Source organism: Vanellus vanellus (genome assembly GCF_965231255.1).
Source record: "Vanellus vanellus genome assembly, chromosome: 3".
NCBI classification, from domain to species: domain Eukaryota; kingdom Metazoa; phylum Chordata; class Aves; order Charadriiformes; family Charadriidae; genus Vanellus; species Vanellus vanellus.
The window spans coordinates 8310925-8338279 of record NC_138907.1 but is presented as its reverse complement, the minus strand read 5'-3'; the positions used below and the strand labels follow the sequence as shown (position 1 = coordinate 8338279).

At 38.5% G+C, this 27355-nt stretch overlaps 1 protein-coding gene across 1 annotated transcript in view; it reads right to left on the bottom strand.

The window, feature by feature from the left end:
* SPTLC3 (serine palmitoyltransferase long chain base subunit 3) overlaps positions 1 to 27355 on the bottom strand; it is a gene marked incomplete at its 5' end in the record, with an annotated part of 85100 nt that overhangs the window by 50383 nt on the left and 7362 nt on the right. Inside the window, 3 exons of the mRNA XM_082480915.1 lie at positions 1320 to 1468; positions 2418 to 2572; positions 4172 to 4363. Coding sequence (XP_082337041.1) covers positions 1320 to 1468; positions 2418 to 2572; positions 4172 to 4363 — 496 coding nt within the window. The remainder of the gene's footprint in view (positions 1 to 1319; positions 1469 to 2417; positions 2573 to 4171; positions 4364 to 27355) is intronic.

Here is a 27355-nt window from a genome sequence, read left to right as displayed (position 1 = left end):
TTAACTAATAAGATTTTTAATATTTGAAGACAGAATCAATGTTTTAATAAGTTGGGGTTTTTTTTTGAGAATAAGTCAAAGTTATGCAAGTCTGCCATTTAAAAAATTATGCAAAAGATAAAGAATGAGGAACAGCAGGCATATTCTTTGACCTATTGAAAACAACTTGAAATGTTCTCAGGCAAAATAGAATCCAAGAGAAAAAGACACAGAAAAATGTTCCTTCAATACCTGAGATGACTAGCAATGGTGACCACTTTCAAGCATGCAATTCAGGTTAAACAATATATTGCAGTCACCAGATGGGTCACCTACAAAAGGAAAGTAGGGTCAAATCTGTAAACCCTCTCTGAGTCGTGCCACTGACATATTTATTATTGCAAATCAAACCATGATGACAAGGTAACAAGCAGGTGACAAGGTTTGCATTACTTTTTATCTGGAAATGAGACTTTAAATAAAAACCCAAATGAAATACAATATTTTTTTCCGTAAGATTTCTGGAGTTTAGTTTTCTTTGAGAGATACAAACTGAAAATTTTTTAGGTTGCTGGATTGGGGGGGGGGGGAAAGTCTGTAGAAGACCTCTCCATGCTACCTTTTTTTTCTTTTGATAGCTCCCAAGAAAGATAAAGCCTGAAGAGAAACCTCCCCTTCCATTTCTCTGACTTTTTTTTTTTTTTCTGAGATGCAGGCTAATTGCACCATTAAGAATACAAGGCTTTGTGTAAAAATATGCAATTGAAGATAACACTACACGCAGTCCACAAAACAAAAAATTAGACAAATCATAAAGGACACAGAAACCAAAAAAGTCAGATGGAGCCTTCCTGAATTTATTACTAAGAGGCACACTAGAAATTTCGATCTTGTGCCCATTAACGTCTCATGAAACATTACAATATATTCTTAGAATATGGGATTAAAAAAAAATTATGTAAAAGGTCATTTTACTAATCAGAACACTCTGCATGTGGTAACTGATATAAATCTGTGATGCAATTAAATTTGCCCTAGAACTATTCTTGAAGTCTCAATGTTTATTTTACTTCTTTATAAAATAAGCTTGTTACTTTTATCATTAAAATTCCCAGGCCACTAAGACACATTCGGTTGTGCTTTTCCAATAATCCAATAACTTTTTTCCTTTTAAAAAAATCCTTATGTGATAACGAATAAAATACAGCATCACTTTTAATAGTGAAACAAGCAATTGTTGATGTGACTAAAATTCTCTAAGTATCCGATTCCTTCAAGATATCTGTAAGAAAAAGCATACAGTTACAGAAACTGTGGTGGCCACATAGCTGTTAACTCACCCATTTCCTGTCTGGTACTGCAGATTCCTGTCCCATATTTTTGTAACTCTATGGTCACAGTTTTCAAAGCATTAACATCCGTTTCTGCAAAGCCGAGGTAGTTATAAGAACCCATATTGATTACGTTCTTGATAATCCTTCCTGTAAACCTATAATTAAAGCAAATTTTAAAGAATAGTGCTACTTTCACTCGAATCCCAAACAAAAAGAAAAGAAAAAAAACCCCAAATTTTCCCACCAAATTTTGTTCCCCTGCCAAATCCCTATTTGGGAATTTACAATCCTCATACTTCAACATCCTAAAAGTTTTTCCAGCCTTTCTATTTTCCTGACTAAATACTGCATCCTGCTCAGAATCTTTTCTGGATTCAAAACAGTAGATGGCAATATACTGGAATTAAGTGAAATGGTGCTTTTATGGATGTAAACAAACAAACAAACAAAGCTAGGACTTCATATAGGGAACAACTTAGAGCCACTATTTTTTTCAAGTGAATTGTCAACAGCTTCCAGAAAGTCACGAGCGTTCACAGACATACACAGAGAATTTACATGAGGAAAATGCTGTGAGAAACACTGTGATACATTCTCAATAAGCTGAAATATAGTCAACCTACACATTGTCTATGTGGTGAGTTCCCATATCTATAACACAGCAACAGTTGCGATACACTGAAATCTTCAAGGCGTAAACTGCTTAAAACTCACTGCCAAAGACTCACTGTGTAAGTAAGAAGCAACATTTACGCAATGCAAGAAATCCTGATTTAAATCCTAACCAAGGGATTCAACAAATTTAGTTGTAATATTCTGACTAAAGGTCTGTTATTATAAGTGAAGCGTAAGAAGTCTTGTGCTGACACAGCCAAATAAAACCCATTTGTGATAGAGTTCAGTCACTTCCATATGCATTTCCAAACAACACTCAGAAGAAAGGGGAGAGATTGTCAGCATGGTACTGATTTCAGAAAGAAAATATGCTGAGATGTATTAGTCGAGGATCTAAGTATAAGGGGCTAGATGCAGTCTTCTGTGCTTTGCAGATGTATCAGGACTATCCTTATGAAGTGGACAGCTGCAAATTGTAAGCTGACTCACCTAAATGTCCAGTTGTAATCATCGGTAACGCGTTCCATGAGGTCAAACTGTGGCCCTGGGACACTGCAAATTGGACGATTCCAGTTATCCCGTATTCTCATATAGAGGTTTCTGGTGTAAAAGTTCTCAAAATCTTGATAAAGTGGCACAAAATCCTGGTTTGAAAACATGCACAGGGTTATGTTGCTAGGAAAATGTTTGCTTCTGTACCCAAGTCAGTCCCATTAAAAAGGAAAAACTGAATCATTAGTAAACAGAGAACTATAACAGCCACATGTTCCTATGTCACAAACAACTCCAATCAGCAAATACCTTACTTTAATCTTACTTTAATTCCCTTGAAATACAGTTTTGGCTTTTTTAGGGGGTGGTTGGTTGTTGTGGGGTGTTTTGTGTTGGGGTGGTTTTTTTTGTTTATTTAAATGGTCAACAAGTTTGCCTAATTCTCCAGTCCAATGTTTCTAAAGTTGGAAACAGAAGAACTCATGATTCTTTCACTTTGAGAAAACAAATGCTTCAAATTGAGTATTTTGCTATGTGTGGAGTAGATTGCAAAACTAGGATAAGCAACTCATTATATTTCATGAAATGGTGGATACATTAGATTAAAACTAATCCAGTGTAATTGATCTGGGCATGATTGGCCTAGACTGGACATGCAAACAGCCAGTTAATACAGCCAGTTTGGTTGACAATTAATTTCTATCTACGGATTTTACTTGGAAATTAAATTAAAAGAAAGGTATTGAATCTAAACAAAATTTTATTTGAAACAGCAATATAGCCACATTGGACACTGGATACAATAAACTGGTAAAATAACATGGCATGTAGTTACATATGTGGGAGAATGGAGAATTAAATGAACATGTAATTCATGGTGGATGGCAAAAAGATTCAACTGGCATGTCTGGAACCAAAATAGCTCAATAAATGGCCAAATCATGCAGTGAATTGAGAAGGCTATTCCATGAGAATGCCGACAAAAAGACTGCAACGTGATATTTCATTAAGTAGTGCATGCACCTTTGAAAAGCCAAAACAGGAAACAATTTTGGGAATTTTATTTGTAAGAGGACCAGTAACACTATTTGCATTTTTCCTCCATTATGCCACGTGTTATTGTAAATGATGGCTCAAACCGCACAGCGAAGGAGGAGCAATAAAAAAATCTAAACAAAGTTAGAAGGCAATTGAGCTTGCTGAGCTGTGAGTTTCACTTCGAACTATGTGGGACGAAAAAGTTTCTAAGTCGAGACTCACAAGAATTCAGGCTATGTTCACTTTCTGCTGGGACATTGATTCCCGAGTGCTCTGCAACCCGCAGTTCAGCAAACATAAGACAGCAAATACAAAGACATTAGCACTGCCTATCACTATGAAGGACAAAGTAAGACAGCCAGCTGGGACAAAGAAAAATTGGGATTTAAGAGATTTGGAGAGATTATATATTTAACAATAAGGCTTCTCTGACTTTTCTTTTTCTGTGCAGTTTATTTTGCTCAGAGTGTTCTGACACTCTTAGAACAAGGTGAACATCTCTCTGGGGGAAAATTATTATTTTACATGTACATAGGTACATATTCATACGCGTGTTTAACTATTCTGCAGTGAATGTCATTCCTCTCATCCCTGTGCAATGTTTTTCTCCAAGATGAAAGTTGTCTGCCTGGTTTCTTTGGTAGGTTAGTGTACATAACTTGCAAGCAGGCGAAAACTCAGCTTTGGATACATAATGTCTTTTTCATACATACTTTTTGTTGTTCTCTTTCTGCAGCAACGTTGCGTTTTTCTAGTCCCCAGGCTCTCATAAAGTCTCGCAGGTAGCCAAATATTGTTCCCACTCCAAAACCCAGGAAAGTAAGAACAGCGACATACATTGGTGCCTGTTCAAAGTGCTCAACAAATTTTTTTTTGTAGAGAGTTCCATTTGATATGCCATTTCTCTGAAAATATAGAACAGAAACTTGTAATTAATACATTTCATCTCATCAAAGCATCAGACCTTAGACCTCGAGGCAAACATTTTTGTCTAATATGCAACAAATTAGGCGAGACATTTAGACCTCATGTTGTAACAGCTGATGCAACCTGTACCTTAAAAGAAGGACCTTCAACACTGCAGTTGTTACTGACCACTACAAGTACCTTCTATTTTCTCTCCTCTCCACCAATGTCCTCAATTGCAGGTGTCTTCAACACCACTCCCTTGTCTGTTTTGAAACATGTGAAACTTATGAAAGATTGGCCACATATTATTGTGTAATTGGACAATTATTTCAAAGGTAATTAAATGGAAACCACGATACTCTATGCTTGCAAGACAATGCTACAAAAAGGGAAGGGCAGCATTAAAAATTCACCTACACTGCGCCCAGTCTTACACAGTCTTACAGAGTCTTGTGTAACCCATTGCAGCAACTAACCTCTATAAAACAAACCCTGTCTAAAATAGGGCATCTGTACCATGATGTTATTCAGATCTGACGAAGTATCTGAAACAGCTACGATCCCAGCCTTCTATTTCTGTTCTGATTTCACAAATGCTTTTCATCGTATTTTCAGTGACCTCTTCCATACTTCTAAGGATACTTAAAAAAAAAAGGGGGGGGGGGAGCGGGGAGAAAAGGAGAGACACACAGTCACCCTGCTTGTTGAAATTAGTGACCCTATCGTGAGCAACTTCTAGAAATCTACAACCATGCATGGACAAAATATTTTGTCTTGAAAATATTCTAAATTTTCCATTTTCAAATTAAAGAAGCTAAGTTTGTCAGTTGCAATCTTCTCAAACCAACTTATATTCAATAGGCTTATCAGATTATTCTTTGGAAGAGAGGTAATTCCCTTACTTCTGCAAAATATGACAGCATTTACAGTTACTGTCTAGTAACAGTCAACCTGCCAATTCAAAAATAACAAAATGTAATCCAGAAAAAATAATGCCCTCTGTAAAAAAAAAAAAAAAAAAGACAAAAGACATACATTTTTGAGCATGTTATAAAGCAAGACTACCAACGTGTGAAGAAATATCATAAATACATTGCTGCCTGTGGGATGGATGAACTAAAATGAAGTAGATTATCTATTTAATGTAATGCTGCAAGCTGAAATAGAATAGTCATATTAAGAACACTTGCAAATTCACGGTACTTGTCAGACATAGAATATTATTGATCTTCAACCTGCATTAAAATGCCTTTATCTAAAAAAGATTTTGATTCCAGTTTTAACTTGCTGTCCAGTCCTGGATTCATAAAGATTTCTTGGGAGAGAGAGAGAAAAAAAAAAAGAAAAAAAGGTGTTGGGCACAAGATAGAATATAAAGATATTGAAGGAACCTTCTGTGAGGAAGGCAGAATGCAGGGCTGGCTCTCCCCGTGTGAGGGTAGACCTCTGAAGCAATACTACCCATGCACTCCTACCTCAAACTAATTGCTCTTTTAGGGCAACTTATTTACCATGAAAAATGTTTTATGAGGATGAGTTAAATAAATGGTCAAGTCATATTTCACACGAGCCACAACAGTTGTGTGCACACGGTGGCAAGATAAAGTAAATATTTCATCAAGGATTAAGCTCAGCCATATTACCTTACATTTGCCACGGGCAAAGAGCATACTTATGTTCTTCTATGGCAATTCAATTGACATTGTAGTTTGTCAAGCTGTGATGGTGTGATAATGCACCTGAGCCCAGAGGAGAGAGTTAGCATGATGATTCTGTTGATCAATTTTCTTAAGAAACACTTTGTTGTTATATATCTTATTGGTAAAGGAATATTGAAGCTCATATCAGACTCCTGCATTCCTTCTTCCACAATAAAATTCTTATGCTGTGGTACTCTCATTTCAGCTGCTGCTCTTTTACGCAGTCAGCATGATATACGTATTTAAACTTGTAACCACTGTCACCTACTATCCTTAATACTAACAGCTAGTAGTAAATACCATCAAAAGTAGTAAACTACTAAGAATGTGGAGTCAGACTGTGGCCCATGTTCTCCACTCTATGAATGATGAAAACCAAGAGTCTTCAAATAGCCCAAGGTTAGCACAAGGCTGGGAGAACAAATTCAAAAAAATACAGCGATGTCTTGACTAAAAACTAAAGTGAGCAAAATAGAGCATTTCATCCATGCCTAGAGTCCCACAAAAAAGTAGAGAAAGAGCCTCAGGATTAGAATAACCAAAACAAGTGGATTTGCTGCTTCTGGAGAGTGGTAATGTGGATGCTTTTGTGCAGCACTTCAAATCCAAGCTTTGGGGTGCGTGTCACTGACTGACCATCATGAGGAAGTTCAACAATTTCAGCCAACCTAAATGGTCAGCGGATGAATGGTTAATTGCCATTTTGCATTACATTACTGTTGACTTTTTACATGTTACCATGAAGTTTTACTTGAGAAGAAAGAAGTGGAATTGGAGACCGTGCATTTCAAGCACCTAGACAGTGAACACAGATGTAATTAAGCTCTTGCTGGCACCAAAATCAAATGCAGCAGATCTCCTACAAACGCCTGAAATGATTCAGAGATCACTAGTTACACTAGTTACACACTGGGTGCTCTGCTGAATTGTACACTCACAAGCATATTATTATCGGTAATAACACCTGTAGTAGACAGTACATTTTCTAGCTCCGTACCTCAACTGCAGCAATCCTAAGCAGCAGATGATTTGGCAAAGATTCTAAAAACAAAAATAGAGAATGAATGATACTTTCCTCAGTATATTCTCCCAAATTCCAGTAATTGGTGGCTTTGAGATTTCATGAGGCTGAGATTGTGTTATCACATTTAGTAGTCATCGGGGATAACTATGAATTTGTTTCTCATTTTTGAACCCACAAATACTGTGGAAATGAATTGTGAATTCTGATAATTGATTTAATCTGTAAAAAATTATTTCCTTTTTTATTGTAAAATTGCCTAATAATTTCAATTGACAATTTATTATAACCATTGTTGTCTGTTCAGCATTCCTACTCAACCAATTACACAACTCATAATTTTCTGTACTTAAATGACTTCTGCCTCTCCATTTGTCTTTTCCCAAGCTGAAGAATCTTAATCTATGTAGTTCTTGTCTAGTCTAGTGTCCTTGTCCTTACACAGATTTAAAAAATTTAAAAAGATTTAAAAATTCAAAAAATAAAAAAAATATTTTAATGCTCAACTTTCTCTTCACTCTGCAAAGTTTGATAATAGCTTTTTGAGATAGGAAGGAAGGGAATTGGGATTGCGTACAACACTTGAGGGCACAGTATGGATTTATACATCTGCAAACGAGGCTTTGTCTTGCTTTCTGTTGTTTTTCTAAAGATTGTTAACGTTCTATTTTCTTCTTGCCACAGTTCACAGTTTCAGAAATATCTCTTATGATTACAATATATCCTTCCTCAGCTGCAATAAATACCTAATTTAGAGCACACTGCTATTTGTGCATTCTTAGGATCATTTACCCCTCTGATTCATTCGTTGTTTTTTATTTAGTGACCTCCAATTTTGTCTACTGTTTTAACAGCATTACACACTACCAGCGAGAACTTTCTGGAATGCTTGCTGCCCAGAGCTAGTTTTCCACTACCCTGAAGAATTCACTATAGTCAACAGATATTGTCACGTATTCCTCCTCACCCCTTTTTCCAGACCATCGGTGAAAACGTGAGAGAGTACAGGTCCAACAAGAGATCCCTGGGGGACTCCATTCCCTGCATCTCCCTAGTCACCTTTTCAAAAATCTTATCTTATTTGTAACCCCCCGTTTCTCTGGCAAAAAGGCCAACTTAAGCAGCAATTTTACATTTGGCTTCCTTCAAAAATCTTGAGTAAATACCCTTTGTGATATGCTAATCCACATTTTATTGCCTTGTTTTAAAAATTCTGCTGGCATTCTAAATCAAAATAGTTTCTCAGTAGGCTGCCACAGAGTAAGTGTACTTTCCAGGCATAAATGCAAGGAATCTACTAATGCAATGTAAAGACACCCAACGCAGAAAGGCTACAGATGAAATTCAAAACGAATGGATGTTTTGCCATGGAGGTTGACAAATCTAGGATTTCATTGACTTCCTGGAAACCAAAAGCACAATCAGGATATGCAACTTCAGTGTGCTGAGTCTCTGCTTAGCTTATTAGATGATGCTGTCTTGTTCTCTCTTGATACCAAAGGCCACACTGACAGCTCAGCCTCATAACTCTGTAGCACATAGTTACGGAGAACCCACGTCAACAGATTTGGCAGCAGCCTTAAACCATGGCTGCAAATTAGTTTCCAAGAGGACACTCACAGCAAGGGAAGTCCTGCGCAAGCTTTTGATGCCAAGGAAGGCAACAGGAGGGATGTCAATGCAGTAAAGTCAGCTTTAAGTACAATACCCCTTAGATCCCCATACTCTGTAGTTACCCAAAATATTTTGAAACTCTCCCCTAATTAAGAATTCTTTCCTAAACATCTTCAGTTTTTAAAACGGAGAAATTATCACTAACAATAACAAAAAAAACTAATAGTGCTATTAGAATGGGCATCAGTATAAAATACTGAATATAACAGACACACAATCTTAATCAAAATAGCTCGCTCTAATAATATGTAAACTAACCTCAAAGTCTATTAAGCACACTCCTGGCAACACCTTTATAAGGAATAATTACAAAACACGATATTTGCATTAGCAAAGAAAAATAAAAGATAGCTAAACAATAGCATGAATAATATTTAAATATTTGCTCCTGTTACCCTTAAAGTGAGGGGAAAAATTTTCACTGCATTTAGGGCCTGCACCCTCTGGAATATTGCTAATTGGCATGAGCCAGATTTGAACCAAGGGAGAGCTAAGAACAGTGACACAGTGTCACAGTACTAAACCTGTGTGCTGGCCCTGATTAATTTACTAGCAAAGAGTTAACCACTTATGCTGTAGTAAGTCAGGAGTAAACCTGTGCAAGCAGAGTTGCATCAAGGAAACTGAGACTTGAGAATTCACGCAAGTCTGTTCTGTAAAGACAACATAAGAAATACATAAAGAAATCCAGAAATCCCAATCTGCTTTTTGAAAACTCTCCTTAATTAAATATTTTTTGAGCTATTATGGCCACTTCCAATACAGCAGTAGTAGGTGCAGACAGCTGTATTCTTGAAATAAAACTACTGGGAGAATAATAAAGTCTGGTCTTTAAATATAAGCTCCCCTCTAGGAATAAAACCTGATCCAGAAGCAGATGAAACTTAAATTTTACTCTCCCTCAGTTTAAGAAGAAAGTTTCTTCTGTTTCTGGATCAGATTTTATTCTGTTGTTGCATACAACCTATTAAAAAAGCAATGCAAGCTGACTGATCTACATAAAGCTTCCAAGACAGATATGTATATGAAGAGAGAGGTGTTGAAAACTGATAGATATAATAGACATGTTTGCTCAATATCTGCCAGATTTCAAGACAACATTGAAATCTTAAGCAGATTAGGACAGTGCATTGCTACAGCTAAAAACTGACAGGAGAACAGACTGATAACCACTGACGTAACATCTGATTGATTTCAGATGGTTCGGATCTACGCAGACAGATGTTTCCTCCCTAACATTAGAAGAAAAGCATCTGGGACAAGACCCTAAAGGTAGGTGATTTTAGATGTCCTAGGATGTGTGACAGCCACAGGGGGATGACAAGACCTGTAGAGGCCCGTACCCTTCTGGAGCAGAAGCTGAAGATGGGGTACTACAGGGTCCCATTTTAGCCATGAGAAGGGTATGGTCCAGCTGAATCCCACTCAGAGCTTGCCACTGGATAGTCACAGTTTGAAGTGGCTGGTGTGCAATTCTGTCCCCGACAGATCATTGTCACCAGAAGGCTGGGTCTAAAAGAATAAAACTGTCAGGTTCTATGCAAACCCACCAGGTTGACTGCCATAATCATTACGTTTTCCCAAAACCACCATACCTAGGCATCCCTTAGACACTGGGGGATTTTTAATGATTCTATGCAGTCCCCGGGAAAAGAAAAAAGGAAATTGAAATTATGAAAATCAGAATTTTCCTATAATGAATATACTATTGACACAAATTGAGATTGCTTCACAAATCTCTTCACTTACTGGCAATAATATCTTTTAAGTATGTGGTTTCTTTTCTGTTACAACACATTTCAGATCTTACAGGCTCAAGTTTCTAAAATGTAAACCAAAAATGGCTACATGGGGAATTCATAGCTTACTGAGCTATACAGACAAGACTTAAATTAAAAATAGTTGTGAAACTTATATGTCTAGAAGGTGCTACATGAAGGTCGCAGCCTCTTGCAATGTGACAAAGCCATGAGAAAGTATAATCTTCACATGACACAAACCATAAAAAGCAACCAAGCCAAAAAAACTTTCGTTCTTATTACTGTGTTATCTGCAGAATTTAGGCTGATTACTGATTTCTGCTGAACTTTCAAGAAAAAAAAAAAAATATACCTGGTAGTAAAGTAATCAATAAGGGCTAAGAGTAAAATTTCCAAGACTGTACAGAAGAGGTTTAGGAAATATAAGACACCTTCCGAATAACTTAGGAATCCATGTGCTGTTGAACTTGCCAGAGATTTAGAATTTAACAACTCAGGAACTCTGAAAAGTTTGCTCCCTGTAAACAGTATTAACTGCTGCTTGTTCTGTTCTTCTACTTGAGGTTTGTATGAAGACTGGGTCCTTGCACCATACTTTTCACAAGCACCAGGAACAGGATTTTGATTTGTTAATCAACTGTCATCTAATTAGTGATTGAAAACTTGCAGCCTCTCTGTACAAATTCATGACAGCATGCTACAGGCAAGTACCAACAAAGGTATGAAAAGACAGGATCTTCACCTTCCAGACTTGCATCATTTTTTCAGTGGCACACAAGTGAAACTCTAACATATTCATATTATAATAAATTATTTCAGCACCAAATAAACAAGTCCTGCAATGCTATGACACTAATACAATGAAAATACAGATGTGAATGACAAGCACATTAGAAATATACTGCTAAACAGAAAACTTTGTTATATAATTAGGAGAACAATACCCTTACTATATAATTTTCGGACTAACACTTTGATGCTAAAATGATACTTCTGAGTGCAACATTGGAGGTTGGAAGGATGGAGAAGACTTACTCATAAATAACGTTCAGGAAGAAAAGAAGTTGGCAAAAGTTTAGAGACAGCAATAGCAAGAGGTCCAAACTAGAATAAAGATGAACTTGGAAGATACACATTTCATTGTCTTAGTTTTGCGAGTTTTAATACAGATATTTGTATTCATTCAAGAAGTTTCTTAGCCTGGTAAGTCAGGATGTGAATTTCTAGCCCTGCACACTACAAGCAATGTGTGTTCTGGCATCAATGAATGTTTATTTGTGATTGTGAAGTAGACTGTCTACTGCGTGCAATTTTTGCAAAACCTATACATCAGCACATGTTTTAATCTGGTATGAATTTAGTGCAGCAAGTAGAAGTGCACATTGCAGAATGGTGATACTACAGTGTTTATCAAAAGAAAAGTCACATACATCTCTTTACAGCACAGAAGCTGAGAGTCATGCACACAGACTCACCAAACCACGAAAATGCAATATGATGATGGGCACAAAAATCTGAAAAACCACTGCTTTGAACTGTAGGTTTCAGAAATTGCAATATAAACCATAACAGATACTATCCAATACCAACTAAGGCACTTACATCAAACAGTACAAGGGAGATAAAAAAAGAACGCACAGTAAACTCTTCTCCCAATGGCTTTACGTCTGCACATTGCAAGCAATAGCAAGAAACACTACAAAGAAAAAGGAATATGTGTGCCTGATACAGCTATTATTCCGTTTGCCATCACTCCCAGAAAATTCAAAGAGGACTCCACACAACATAAGTGGGAAGGCATGAGGGCAAAGATGGAGCTTAATATTTCAAATTATTAGAGACGAAACAGTGAAGTTCACTACCCAGACAGATACATACAAACACCAGAAGGTATTTCCTAACCTTACAGCAATTACAGAGTAGAAAGCCAGGAACATTGAATCAGACAAAAGAACTGGATGAAATGCCTAGGTTACAGCAATCCGGACATAGTTCATGGCCTGAAGTTGCAGCAAGTGTTTGCTATGATTTCCAAAGCTTATAGTAAGCTACAAGATTTGCACTGCCTGGCCACATCAGAATACCTCCTGATCATTCAAATCCTATGGCTTTAGCTTTAAGAATAAACAAACAAACAAAAAAGATGATGATCAAGTGGTATCACTTCAAAGGCTGTCAGTTTCTGTACATCACTGGTGAAGATCTACTAATACAGGAAATTTCTTCCAGAAGTGATTTAGCATTTAGAAATCCATTCTGTGCATCTCAAATACATTTTTGATAAGAAACCGATATTTGTTGCAATCAAGACTGTAACTGAATGGAAAGATACTTGACATGATCTAACCAGACTGTTAGTGATTTTGCACATTGTGGATTGGGGGATTGGACTAGATGATCTTTTGAGGTCCCTTCCAATCCCTAGCATACTGTGATACTGTGTGATTCTGAGCTAAAATCTACATGAAGCAATCCACCAACTCAATTTCCCACATAGTGACTTTGCAAAGAACAGCAGAAAATGCTTTAACTAGCATCAAATCGCTCTCCCTGCAAAATTCCCTTGTGAAGAAAACGCTATAGGTGAACAGGCATCTTAGGCACTAACCCCGAGCTTTTTCCATTCCGCAGTACAACAGCTTCAAACAGAGCCAGGATTGGAAAATAAATGGAAACAGTTTAATAATGAGAGTAATGAGTTTAATAATGAGACACATTGAATACTAATTTAATAATGAGTAATGAGTTTAATGAGATATATATCCCCTATGAGAACGGATGTGACTGGACTTTCCTGGATCGTGCCAAATGCATCACAAGCTTCAATTTTAATATGTTAAAACTTCAGAAACAGTCTCAGGCCATCATTGGTTCCTGAGATGACAGCACCAGTTTTGAAGACGACTTCCGGAAGGCATAATACATCAGGTCCTTTGCTAAAGGATCACAAATGTAATTCACAGCATTCACACTTCCTACCTGAAAGTTGCATATCATTAGAATAATCCGCACGTTATTCTAATTATTCTGAGAGTTATGCACGAGTTAGATTGAAACAGTGAGCCCCCCCAAGACATTCCCACTATTGCAAGGAGTAACGTACCATATTTCAGAAAGGTGACAACAGAGAAAATCATTACCAATTTTGTTAATGCAATCAGAATCTTAGCTGGATTTATGCTACCCCTTCCCTACCTTAAAATGGTATTTAAATACAGATCTCTTGGCATACCACGGATGCAAAGAGAGAGGTATGAAATACCTCACAGCACATCACAGTGGGAATAAAGTTGAGAAAATTAATAGCTTGACACCTTCAAACACAAGAGAAGCTGTCTTAAGCAAGACGACAGGAATTCATATAAATAATAGTTAGGCAACTTGGCAGCAGTGTCCATAGCGTAATTAAAGTCAGATGGACGATGCCAAAGCGCACATCAGAACTGGCATACATGATCAAATCAGGGCACCATTTAACAGCATGACAACGGCAGCTATCTTCAGATTATCTTGCGAGAACCTCAGAAAGTTTACCAAGAAACCTGCATTCACCAATTTCTGCTCTAATGTAGAAAGACTATATATTTTAAACATGTGACATCCAATTAATTACTTTAGATTTTTTTTTCCCCACTTAAAACTCTACAGAAAAAAGTAATATTCTTGTCTAGCTATTTTTTGTTTGGAAAATATCAAGAAAAGGTGGCTTCAATCCGTTACGATTAAGTAATGCCCACCTCTATACCTATGAGGAACTCACAGGTGGACTCCTCCAGGATCCCAGAGGTGGTACAACAGTTCTGCAAGAGGCTGTCTCTTCCCACTGATTTAAATTTATGCCTTGTACAATTGGAAAAGATGATCTGGGCCTTGATGATTTCTTAATGTCCATTTAATTGTAATGATATTCATTATCCACTATTAAATTGGTTAATTCAGTCTTAGAGCTAAAACCAAAACAGTTGTATTCTACTTCAATTGCTTGAAGATTAATAAAAAATAATCTAGAAATAAATTGTTACATGATTTTTTTTAGTACATCATACATTAAAATACATTTTATAATTTGTTCCAGTAATTATGTAAGTCATAACACTGAAGATGAGAACGGCTGGCGTTCTCTCATCTGAACCTTCCATAACTATCAGGTTTGCAGAAATCACCCTTAAATAAATGCTCTCCTCAGGTTTTATAGAAGTCTAGATATAGACAAAAAGGAAAGTCCTCACCCCACCGCGAACTAATTTTCATCAGTAGATCCACATCTACCTAGAGGCAAACACCTAGAGGCTGTGGTTCTTGGCTGAAAAGATAAGGATTAGGAAAAAGCAGCACACCAGAAATCCAAAAGACAGAAATCGGGTTCAAGAATACGGAGGGAAGGGGGTAACTGAAGCATGTTTTTTTGGTCCAGCAAAGGCAGGCATCTTTTCAAATTCATAGCAAGAAGCAAAATGTTGGTTGAATTAGCTTTTGGATCTGAACAATTGTAACCTGCTTTCTAAGAAAGCAATGGCTTATGCCCTCATGTTACCCCTCTGTCTGCAAGTACCCCTCTAGTAGCTTTTGAGCTCATAGATCAATTTCAATTAAATCTGATGGAAGAATAGAGGCCTTCAAGGTAAGAGCTTGTCTGAAAGCTTCCGGAAAATCTGACCTTGACAGTGCAAAGAGATCCAAATCCATGTGCTGAAGGAATGATATCAATAATTTGGCTCTTTAGCCATTCTTGGAGTGAATTACACAAGTACAGGTGTGATGACCCACAAGCCAGCATTTAAATAGCTCTGAACAAGGTTCAGCACGTTCTGTCTCTTGCCTATCTGGAAAGTGAGAATGTGGTAGGCAAGCTCAGATGTTTCAGGGTGGTAGAAGATGCTGAATACAAAACAAGGTGATATCAGGCTTCATTAGACCAATTGCTCATGGAAAAAACCAGTTGTGGACATTTTGCAAGCCTTTTTCTTACCTCCAATGTTATTTCTTCCCATATGGCTGTGGGGCAAATTAAAAAACAATACTCAAAACATTGCTGCACCTTGGAAGTAGATTAAGTAGACATTAGGGTATCTTAAAGTTTTAATTTATACTGATCATAAAATGGTAGAAATCAAGGGACTTAGGAAAAGCAGGAAATGGAACAACAGAATAACAGATTTCAGGAGAGCACAACTGTACTCAGAAATAGCAAGCATCTCTATAGGAAGTAATATTAAAGCTATAAGGAGTTAGAAATAAAACACCCATCTCTTAAGAAAATAACGTCGAGGGCACAAGGACAAACCACTGTAGTGCTACTAAGCAGCATGCAGGTCTTGGCTGAAGTACTCCATCTTGCTTTGGGCAATGCTTTTTAGAAAGAAGTAGTGAACCAAATGGAGGGAGCTTAGAAGAGAAGCATAAAATCTGGTCAAGTAAGTTATGAGGAAAGAATGAAAATTTGAATTGTCTAGTCTAAAGAGAAGAGAAAACCCTAATGACTGGCAGCCTAAGAGTCTTCAAACACGTAAAAGGTAATTGCAAGAGAAAGAGAATAATCTATGCTCTGGAAAGCATCAACATGCATAAATCACAGACAAGGTGACCTAAACCATAGAATCGTAGAATGGTTAGAGCTGGAAGGGACCATAAAGGTCATCTAGTTCCAACCCCCCCTGCCACAAGCAGGGACACCTCCCACTAGACCAGGTTGCTCAAAGCCCCATCCAACCTGGCCATGAACACCTACAGTGTCTCACCACCCTCAGAGTAAAGAATTTCTTTTTAATATCTAATCTAAATCTTCTCTTTTTCAGTTTAAAACTATTACCCCTCATCCTATCACTACACTGCCTGCTATCAAGAGTCCCTCCCCATCTTTTCTGTAGGCCTCCTTTAAGTACTGGAAAGCTGCTATAAGGCCACACTGGAGCCTTCTCTTCTCCAGGCTGAACAACCCCAACTCTCTCAGCCTGTCTTCACAGGAGAGGTGCTCCAGCCCTCTGATCATCTTTGTGGCCCTCCTCTGGACCCGCTCCAACAGGTCCATGTCCTTCTTATGCTGGGGCCTCCAGAGCTGGATGCAGTACTCCACGCTGGGTCTCACAAGAGTGGATTAGAGGGGCAGAATCCCCTCCCTTGACCTGCTGGCCATGCTGCTTCTGAATCAGACACTACAAAGAATTTTCTATTGACAAAAACAGTTCAACGTGAAGCTAGAGCAATGGAGGTGTTTAAGATGGGTATAAAACCTCTGTAGGGAACTTTATATATAGTCAAAACTAATATTGTCAAGCAAAAGATATCAAAAAGCAGTGCTGTCAGTCTCTTAACAAAATCCCAAAACAGACTGGCACAGCTTATGGACTCATTGGCTCCAGAATAGCCTTCAAGATATTCTAGCATAAAACCAGCCCTGGATAAAACTGAGTCTGCCTTGTCGTAGAGAAATGGACTAGATGACATCTCAAAATACTTTTAAGCTTTATTAGCTATTTTTCCCATTTACCTTGTGTTCTGAAACCATGACATGAAACATGGAACAGAAAAGACTGAGCACTCCAAAAATAGCTGATACTCATTTTGCACAGACCGAAATGCAGATAGAGATCCTCTAAATCACGGATGCTGGAAGAAGGAAGTAGATATATCGAGTTTGTGTTTAAAACTAAAATAAAATTAACATGACACTGGCTTTTAGCAACTGCCTGTATTTGGAGAACTTAAATCTGTTTAGCACACCTTACAAATCAGTGAACAAAATTCTGGCTAACAAAGACTGTATAAACTTTTTTTTTGTTCTTTTGCGGCGACACAACCCCCCCTATTATCTCTATTTCATTAACACCTTTATGTAGCACCATTCTAGTATACCAGTCCTCTAAGAGATACAATAATGTTTTTCTGAGTTTTTCATTAGGATAACACTTCTGTTCACACATCTGTGCCCATGCTCCTAAATTTGGGGAGTACTGAGATAGACCAAGAGTAGCTGGCAAAGCAAAGACTAGGCAGGATCATCTAGAAGGGATGTACTGAAGTTCTGATCAACCATATGCTCTCCTGAGCTACCTGACACATTTCAAGAGTGACAGAAGATGACTATACAACAATCTTATTTCTCAAATATGACCATTGCCAACAAAGCCCAAAAGGAGGGTGTTGTCTCTCAGAAAGGAATGTAATTTTAAAGCTCATTAAAATGCAAAGATTTTAAAATACTAGTAAAACAAATAGTCTCATATTTCTGCAAAAACAAACAAACAAACAAACAAACAAACCAAAACCCCAACAGTTGTTGTTTAAATTTACACATGATAAGCAAGTCACAGTAAAACTTCATGTCAAAGATAAATAAACCTTTTTCGGAAGACCTCACGTTTCACCTCTAACCTTCCACATCTGCAAAAAAAAGAAATTATTACAAACCTGAACATAAGATTAATGTTGTGTCCATCTATAATGCCTGCTACAAATATATCTGTGCAAAGAGGCAAATAATGAACAATGACAAAAGATGCAGGTGTCTCTTAACTGCAGTGGAGAGAGGTCTCTAATTTGTTCTGACAACTTTAGTTCATCCAGTAACTACTCTGAGAGGGCAAACTACATACTTACATCCTACCATCTAGCAGAGAAAAATATCTTTTACTTCTGAGGAATGTCCACATGTGCAAAGCAATACGATCTCACTGGCATGTCCCATGGTACAAATCAGTTGATAAAAAATTAATAAAGCTCGGTTACAGTGGGGGAAAAACCAAACCCACTACATGAGGTCTCACGCACGTAAACTCCTCACAAAATCTGTCTAAGGGGACACTCCTGTAGGTAAATATTCAGGTGTTTCAGAGATAATGCTTCACAGTGAATTCTGAAACAATACTAGTATACTCTGATAACTTCTTGGTTTACATTCTTTCCCATTCCACAGGGAAGGAAGCTCTGCGCTTCCCTCATTCTCATACAGGAAATTAATCATACTAAACTGAATTAAGAAATTTTATGTGTCCATCCCGACAGCTCCCTTACGGACTAATGGAATAACTTCAGCCTATGTAAAAAAATCAATTGATACAAAATTAAGAATGACAATAGGGACATGCAGAACAATCATCATAATTCAAGAACATCCCCCTTTGTGGGCTAAATTCATACCAGATAGTACGGTTGTTTCTTTTTTTCCTCCCCCTTTTTTCTCAATTTTCATGGATCAAAGCTAATCTGTTAGAGCATTGCAGCGCTGGAAGATAAAAAGTATAGAAACCACTATCTGCAGTTCCTACATCCTAATTTTTTTTCTGCATTCTGCTCAGGACAAAGAAAGTGGAAACTCTTAGAACAAAACTCAGATAGAGCTGCCCAACAGCAGGGACGCATGAGGCAGAATCCAGGGTACCTCAGTGGGGGATACGGCTAAGGTACTGTCAGATCCAAAGAAAGCATAACTCAATACTCAGGAAACGCAGCTATGAGCACCAGCACAATGGGCCTAGAGAAACTTCTGAATAAGATGAATCTTGCTTCCAGAAAAACAGAACTGCCAGCTGCAAAGGCTAAACTATGTAATTAGCTTGAGTTACCTGTTTAAATAATTGCTTGAATTATGGGAGGACCTGCCGTTTCCAACGATGTCTCTTACTCTTCTCTTTAACCAGCAGTCCTTCCACTCCAGGCTGGCAGGAGATCACACATAATGCCCTCCGCTGCCAAGCTACACTCCTAATTTTGCACTAAGTCAGTCCATGTGGCGGGTTATTTCTGCAATGCCAGAAGGCAAGGTCTTGCCTCAGTGACATGCAGGGGCTCCTGGCTCACAGCTTGTACAGGAGCTGTCAGGCTTGCCAACCGCTTCCTGACGCCGAGTTTTACGAAAGCAAGATACCTTGGCAGTACCTTCCCTCTGCAAGAGGTAGGAGCTCTGGAATCAGACTCAGCTCAATCAGAGCAGTGGTCTGGCTTGAGTCTTGCCTACACCCACAAAGAAAGAGACGGCAGTTCATATCCCCATCTAGTTGTAGACTCGAATCCCCAAAGTGTACTGTGAGCTCTACCTTTAAGTAGAAATGAGAGGTTTCTCCTGTTGGATGAAAGGAGGGTTAAGGCAGTTCAGAGCTAAGTGCTTAGGATAGCCATGTCCCTTGGAGCTGTTGTGTGGAAATGATATAGAAATGTACAGCGAAAGGCACTGGCTTCCCCAAGGGACTTTGAAATGTACCAATAAAAACTTAAGCCCATTTCAGAGGAGTCAGAGAAAAGTGTGCAGAGAGATTATATCACTTCATGTCAAGTACTCTAAAACTCTAAATCCTGTGTTCAGGTAGTTTACTTACAGGTTTGCCTTACCAAATGCATTGCTGCTTCATTCTCACAGAATCACTATAAGCCAAAGCACAGGGCTAAAATCCAGTATCCTCTGTTACTTGTTAATGAACAAAACAGATTAGAAGTTTTTCTGGAAAGAAAAAACCCTGAAAGATGGAAGAGTATCCAAACTGGGATTCTACCATACCATTACCCAAAAAGGTAGGCTTGGCTAGATCTATTCATCATATGCCAAAATTGCTTGAGGACATCCAAGTAGTGAGACTCGGTCCTACACCATGCCTAGAGAACTGAAAATGTGACTGTGAGACAGTGCAGTGGTAAATGAAGATATACAGGAAGGTATAGAAAATAAAAATATAATTATGCTTAAGGTTCAGATTATCACTTATGTCTTGATTGGAATGGAATGTCAAGTCTTTAAAGTACCATCACTCAGGTGCATCACACCATGTAGATTACTGGCATTAAAAGAGAATATAACCTCTGAGGGGAGTAAATTCATGCCAAGAATGGAATATATTTGACACTGGCATTCCTGTGCTGCCAGGAGAAAGGATCACAGACCACAGAATTTTGAAAGATTTTTATTTTCTGCGGGAGCCATTCCAACAATCTGTCTGCTTAGTTTGCAAAGCAGAGATAAATTATTTTGAAATTCCATATATGTCCCTGTGTCTCTGTAGTGAACAAGAACTAAGCACTACCAACTTTTTCTTTTGTTACAAACCTCAGTAGAATAAAGTGGAAGGCTTGCCTTCCTGCACATAAAGCTGCAAGTCTATCCTCACTTCCTAAGATCTATCTCAGTCCAACACAGCCCTCAAATCTACTTCTGGTATCTTAAGAGACATACTGCAGGGGAGACCACATTTCCCCAGAAATAATACAGCCCAATTTTGAATTGGGAAAGGAAATCGTAAAATTTAAGTACATTTTTGAAGAACATACGACAAAATGGATTAGAGCATTCTTACTAGCCCAGATGAAGAGAACAAGCATGTGGCAAACAGTTACAAAAAAGGTTATGCTAGAATTCTCCTAATGGGAGTATGGTAAAAAGCTGGTGGTAGCAGCCACGGCAAGCACTACTGCTTTTGTTTTAACTAAACGTTCAGTCAACACTAAAGTATTTAACTTGAGAGCACTACGTGTTAGTCAATACACATGCTGGCTGTGAAATGATTCATGTTTCTGTGGCTATCCGCTTGCCAGCTCTACTTCTTTGCTATTTCCGAAAAAAAGAATGAAAAAAAAACCCCACAACAACTCCCTTCCTTTGAAATTGCAGTAGCTTACAGATCTACATCTTCCCTTCCTTGCGCCATTCCTTCCCCTCGGTTCCTTGCCTTCATCCTGGCTGAGATCACCTGCCACAGACTCAACCCATCCACCTTTCACCTCCTCTTGGCTTTCCCTCTCTAGCCTCCGGCTACGCGGGCACCCCCGGCGAGGCGAGCTCGGCACTCCCCTGACCTAGTTCTCACAGTGCATTTTGCTCCCTCGGGCAGCTCCACCTCACTCCACCCGAGCACTACCTCACTGCTGAACGCAGCTTGCTCCTCGGGACAACCGAGCGAGCCAGATTCTCCAGTTCAACCACTGCTGTATCTCACTCCCCCTTTTCCACTCTGACTAGCCAATTGTCGCTTGTGAGAGTGCTCTTTGTCCCTTCCATTGACTAATACCGATTTTACTGACTCTGACTTTAAAGTGAGGAGTTACAAAAGTTCAACTATGATTCCTTGTCCCTGATGTTGCCACTTGAATAATTAGAAATTGTGCCAGGGAGGTACGTCTTATCCACAAGTATGCTCTTCGCATAACAGGTGTGAAAGTGGGACCTAAACCAAACTGTTTATAATTGTAACCCGCTTGGCTTACGACACACATGGCTTTGTATCTAGCTGATGAGTAATCTGAACATATGAAATGAAGAAATATTAGATAAATTAGATATTATGCAGCTTGAGAATTAATTTTCCTATTCCAAAAGTGCCCAGTATCCATATATAAGGATCTATTTCCGGCAGGTTTGGGGATATCCTTCCCTTCCAATGTCTTGCATGTGTGTGCAATTTTGATTTTTTTTTCCCCCAATTTAATTTTCTTTTCATAACACAGAAAGTTTCAAAGTCCTGGCAATGTTCTTAACTACTCAATTGTTAAAACAATGTTGTTTATGAGCTCTGCTAAATCTTACATGGTGAACAATATGGGCTGAAAAAAACCCCAAAATCACAAACTCCCATTCAGTTTTGCAATGATCTGCCAGAACATGTGAATAGATAAAGCACAGGTATATCTGCTTGTTTTAACCACGGCTAAATGAAGCTAACAAAGAAACAAGACTTCAGCAGTTGTTTCAAATTAAGAAAAAAGTTGTTTGTCCAATAGTACAGAAAGTAATACTGGTTTCCATTTGCCTCTACCACATGTTTCAAGAAACAGTCCCAGAAAATTTATCATCAGACCTGGTAACTCTGTTTATCAACATGATCTCATATACAAAGCTATTTCCTATTCCAAGAACGTATAGTTGGCAAACATGATTGCCTACATATGATTGATGCCCATCTCTCATACCTCTGCTGAAATACTGCACTGCAAACCCTGTGTCAGTCCTGTGGAAAATGGCTGGGTTTTTTTGGCCACACAGCTGAGTGGGCATGTAGCACAGGCAAGAATGCAATACACTGTGCAACAGTGAGTAAATGTAGCCCTGGTTTATGGCTAACATTTCAAGAAAACGTACGGGGTTGGAAAAAAGGAAGACAGGAATAAGCAACAAACAGTGGAGTCTGCAAACAAACTACTGTCAGTCAACAACGGTGGCTACTTACTGAGAAGTGTCGGGGTGTGGAGATATTTTATCAGCTTCCCCAGCAAAACATCACTCAAAATAACAAGAAAACTAAAGAACCCTCAAACCTTTCTTGGCTATCTGGTTAAAAGTTCTTTAACAGGCTTTCCACACTATTCAGGTTATTCTATGGGTAGCCCTGAAAAACAAAATACTCAAAATATGATTGCCTAAATCTCAAGGAAGAAGTAGTCAGAGCTCTCTCAAATGCCAAACCATCAACCTCCAGCCCAAGCTTACAGAAACTACCTGTCACCAAGTGAGAGGTTTTCATCTATTCCATTTCTGTCTTTATGCTGATGTCCTGAAGTACAGCTCTCACTAGAATGCCATTGAGGAGTAGGCGAGGTACTTGATCAACAGGAGGGGAACTGAAATCATGCAGCCTTTGCGAAATGGGTCAACACCATCCAGATGACAATGATGAGTTTGAATTTGCTCACCTGTGGACTATTCTTTTCTAAAGATGAAGAACTGATGTATGACTGAATTAGAATTTAATTACTGCAAAACAGTAACATTTAACTTGAACTCAAGTTTCATCTGTAGATAGGCTGGTAGAGGAGAAATGTCCCATGAGAGATAAGACCAAGATACACTTTTCTGTTCCAACTTACTAGTAGCAATTAGAACAGGAGATAGGTCAACTGCTTTACACAATACTGATAACAAATCACTGGTGTTTGAAAAAGTGGGAAGACTTTGATGAAAATCCCCGTAAATGAAGGTACACCTAATAGATACTGCTCCTAAGTGTAGCAAGTATTTTACAAGAAAAGGACAGAAAATAAAGTCTTTATCTCAGAAAGTTTACAGACTAAATAAATTCCAGAAAAATGCAATGATAAGATATGCACAATGCAGAAATGAGTTAGAGCAGAAGTAAACAGAGCACTGTGAACTCCGGGAATAATAAATCCTGGGTTTCTACATGTGTCTCATGTTGACTAACTTTGGTGTCAAACAAAGCAACACACTGACAGAAACTTCCTTCTTAATTGGGACATAGATCAAATCTCCTTTCTACTGCGGATTCTCCAGAGTCATGGAGGATGAGTTCACACTGCAGCTTCTCTTTCAACAGGAAACGTGCAGGACCTTTCTCCTGTGCCCTGCTGCCTACTTTAAGGAAAGAGTGGATGATATGCCTTTGTCAAATATGACTGAAAATGGCTGACTAGTTCAGAAGTTGTTAAAGAGATAGTATCACCAAATACATCTTGTTTCTATAGGAAATTATGCCAAAATCAACCAAGATGGTAATACGCTACCATGCGGAAAGAACAAACTATGTAGATGGTGGGGTTTTTTTTCCCCTGCTCAGACAACACTCCCCTTCCCCAACCACATACATTTTTGACACCTATTAAGTGTTCAGCAGCGTATAAAAATAAGCATGCCTACCTGATGTTTTAAGAATTTGTATAACTTGTCATTGAATTATTTTTTTTTTCCCTGTAAATGTTAACATCTTTATAACAAAAACACAGGATGACAATGCTTTGTTTCTCATCAGATACATATTGAAACAGTCAAAAAAGCCAAAGTCCCTGATAATACTACTGACAAAATCATATTAAAATATGCTTCACTTCACTTAAATAAACCCATGTAATTCTCAGCCCAGATGTGAGAAAATTTTTCAAAGGTCTCCAGTTATACTGAATCACAGATATAAAAAACTACTAATAGCACCTTATCTCTGCAAATTTTAAAATATTTTCCACCTATTGATGGGTAAAGCTTATTTTTACCCTCTGATTTGCTTGATTTAATTATGCTGTGCTGAAAGCATGAAGGAATTCATGCCAACATTTTCAAAAGCATCAATTAATTGATTCTTTGGGTTGGGGGTGAGATGGAAGCTCACAGAGCTGCATTTTTGATCTGTCATGCTTAGTAACACTGTCTTTACTAGCAGACAGTCTGCTGACTTTCACTCTTGCGTAACCTCCAGAAATGGATCTCTAATGCAAAAGTCACAGTGATTTCTTTACCAAATCAAAGCACTGATGAGAGGATTTCCTTTATATAATAAGACAATAAAGAGAAGAGATTTCTCTTGTCACAAAAGAAATTTAGGAAGAGCCAAGATGCTAATGAAGTGATGAGAAAAGCTTGTTGGAATGGGACAGGTGAACCTGTGTGCTTGGGAAGGTATTGCACATGGAGGGAGATGGAAGGATCTTGTAGACATTATTTTATGTTGAAAACTGCTGCTGTAACAAGTTCTCTGTTAGGTTTTTACGCTGAGCACTAATACCCAAGGACCAGGACTTTGGTGCCAGCTTGCCGAGCTATCCATCCTTAGAACAGACACATGAAAAAAGGACAGCTTTCTTGCAGCCCTCCTTAATCCTGTCTATCTCTGGTTAAAGGCAGTAACGTGTAGATTTTAAGAACAAGCAAGTAGACTTAGCATATATCAACAGTACACTTGTCACAGAATGAAAAACAAAAATCTCAACTTTTTTCTTTAAAAGGTATAGATTTTGCAAATGCTTATTTTTGTTTTGGAATCTGTACTTGTTCCTCCTTGGTTATGAGTAAGAATTAGATTTTAGAAACAAAGGTTCTGAGTTCAACTTGAAGAGACACTTAAGAAATCTATTGCAAGCCAAAAATTACTAATAGACAAGTTCCACCCACATGGGATTGATTCTTCCTAGATTATTTCACAGAATCACAGAACGGTAGGGGTTGGAAGGGACCTCTGCTAAAGCAGGTTCACCTAGAGTAGGTTGCATGGGATGGCATGCAGGCAGGTTTCAGATATCTCCAGAGAAGGACATTGATAAAGTAATTTTGTATTTTATAACCTGGGATGAAACTGGGCTGTACATACACAGAAAATAGAATCTACTTTGTAACACCCCTTATATATTCAGCCACAGAGGCACCAATCCAATACTTAATGGCTTATAAAAATCTCACTATTGGTTCTTTTATAACCTAAAGCAAGTTAAAAGAAACTGAGGATGATGGCCCATAGGTGAAGGATGATTGCGATTAGAAGAAAGGAAAAGGGATGGAGATTGCATCAAAACAGTTTGAACGGAGTTTGTTTCCTTTGTGATCAAAACAAAACAACAAAAACCCAAGAAGATTTCCCCCTTTGGGATTAACACACCTGGTACCTGCTCGAACCTCTCAAACAACTTTACCACCCACATATGCAAACAAAAAAGCTGTTTATATAACAACGATGCAAGGAGAAAATTGCACAGGAGAGCAATGCCTTATATAAAGAAGATACAACATTAAGAGACATGAAGACACATTTTTGTGCCAGAGGCAAAGTAACATGTTCCCTTTGAGCATGCCTGATGTCAAGAGATTGCTGGACGTTCAAAAGTTCAAACTCATGAACTTACATGAATATGATCTTAAAAAGCTGGGAAAACATTGATTTTTCAAATGCTTTCTTGGACCATGAAATGCTTTCAGCAAAAGCTCATTCACTCTGAATTGTTTCATTGTTTAGTGTTGGTATTTGCATAGCACCTGAAACTTTGAGGCTGATCAGCTGGTGGTCCGAGTAGGAGATATATTTGATCAGATCACGAGGCTGGGATTCTTTCAGGGAACAGCTGACAATGAGGTACAACGTAACGAGTATGCGTGGTCTTAAATTTATTTCTCAAGTTATATTCCCCAGCCTCCGAGGTTCCCATCTAAATCACTACAGTCACTGACACAGGGCTGCTAGGACTAGGTGGAAACATCCTTATCCTGCCCCCTCCAGGCAGTGGCTTGGGTGATCGTTACAGATCTCCCCTACAACAGCGTGCACAAATGCCTGATCGCAACTACCTTTACCTTCAGGAAGCGCAACCACAGACGGGGAAATGTCCCTTTCAGAAGACAAATCAAACTTTTGTGGAGACACAAGAAATAGACAGGAAATTGAAATACAGGGACAGACTGAGGCACTCTTGCAGAACAGCCCCAAGAAGCTCAAGAACGTACAAATGGCCACTGTGATTCCATGCGTAGGCTGACAGCTTTGTGACTGTGAGAAGATTAGCCAGGTTGAAGTCTCAGATAGCTATATGTGAGTCACAGAGGAGGATGTATGGCAGCTCTTCAGAGCACATGAATCAGCAGCAGCGACAGGGAAGCAGAAACTCAAATGGAAGTTCCTGGAGGAAGCAGAGTGCAGCATGATGTCAGCTGAAATGGCTACGAGTCTCAGCTCCTCACCACAAATCTGTCTTTCCATATTCCTGTTGCTAAGTGAATAAATCCTCACTTCTTTGTAGGCTGAGGGGGAAAAACAGATTTTTTGGAAGAGGGGGAAATGACAGACCACATGCCAAAACCTGTGCTTGGCCAAATGAACAAAGGAAAGGATACAGATGAATAATTTCCAAAAAGACTGAGACGATCAGAGAACAGACAAGGCTTTGCTGCGTTACATCTACACTGGATGTTCTTAAAGAAGATCAAAATACTTTGGGAGGGAGAAAGTCACCTGGCCAGAACAGGTTAAACATCACTTTGTGCTGAAGACGTGGGTGCACATAGATGGCATGTACCCTGGAAATTTAGCTCTTCACCTCACAGCCGTATACTAAAGGCATCTTGCCGAATGATCTAGTAGCTATCTGGCTGAATTAATAAACCCTGAAGCGCGGAACACTCCAACTCCTCTTCAGTCTGGCACA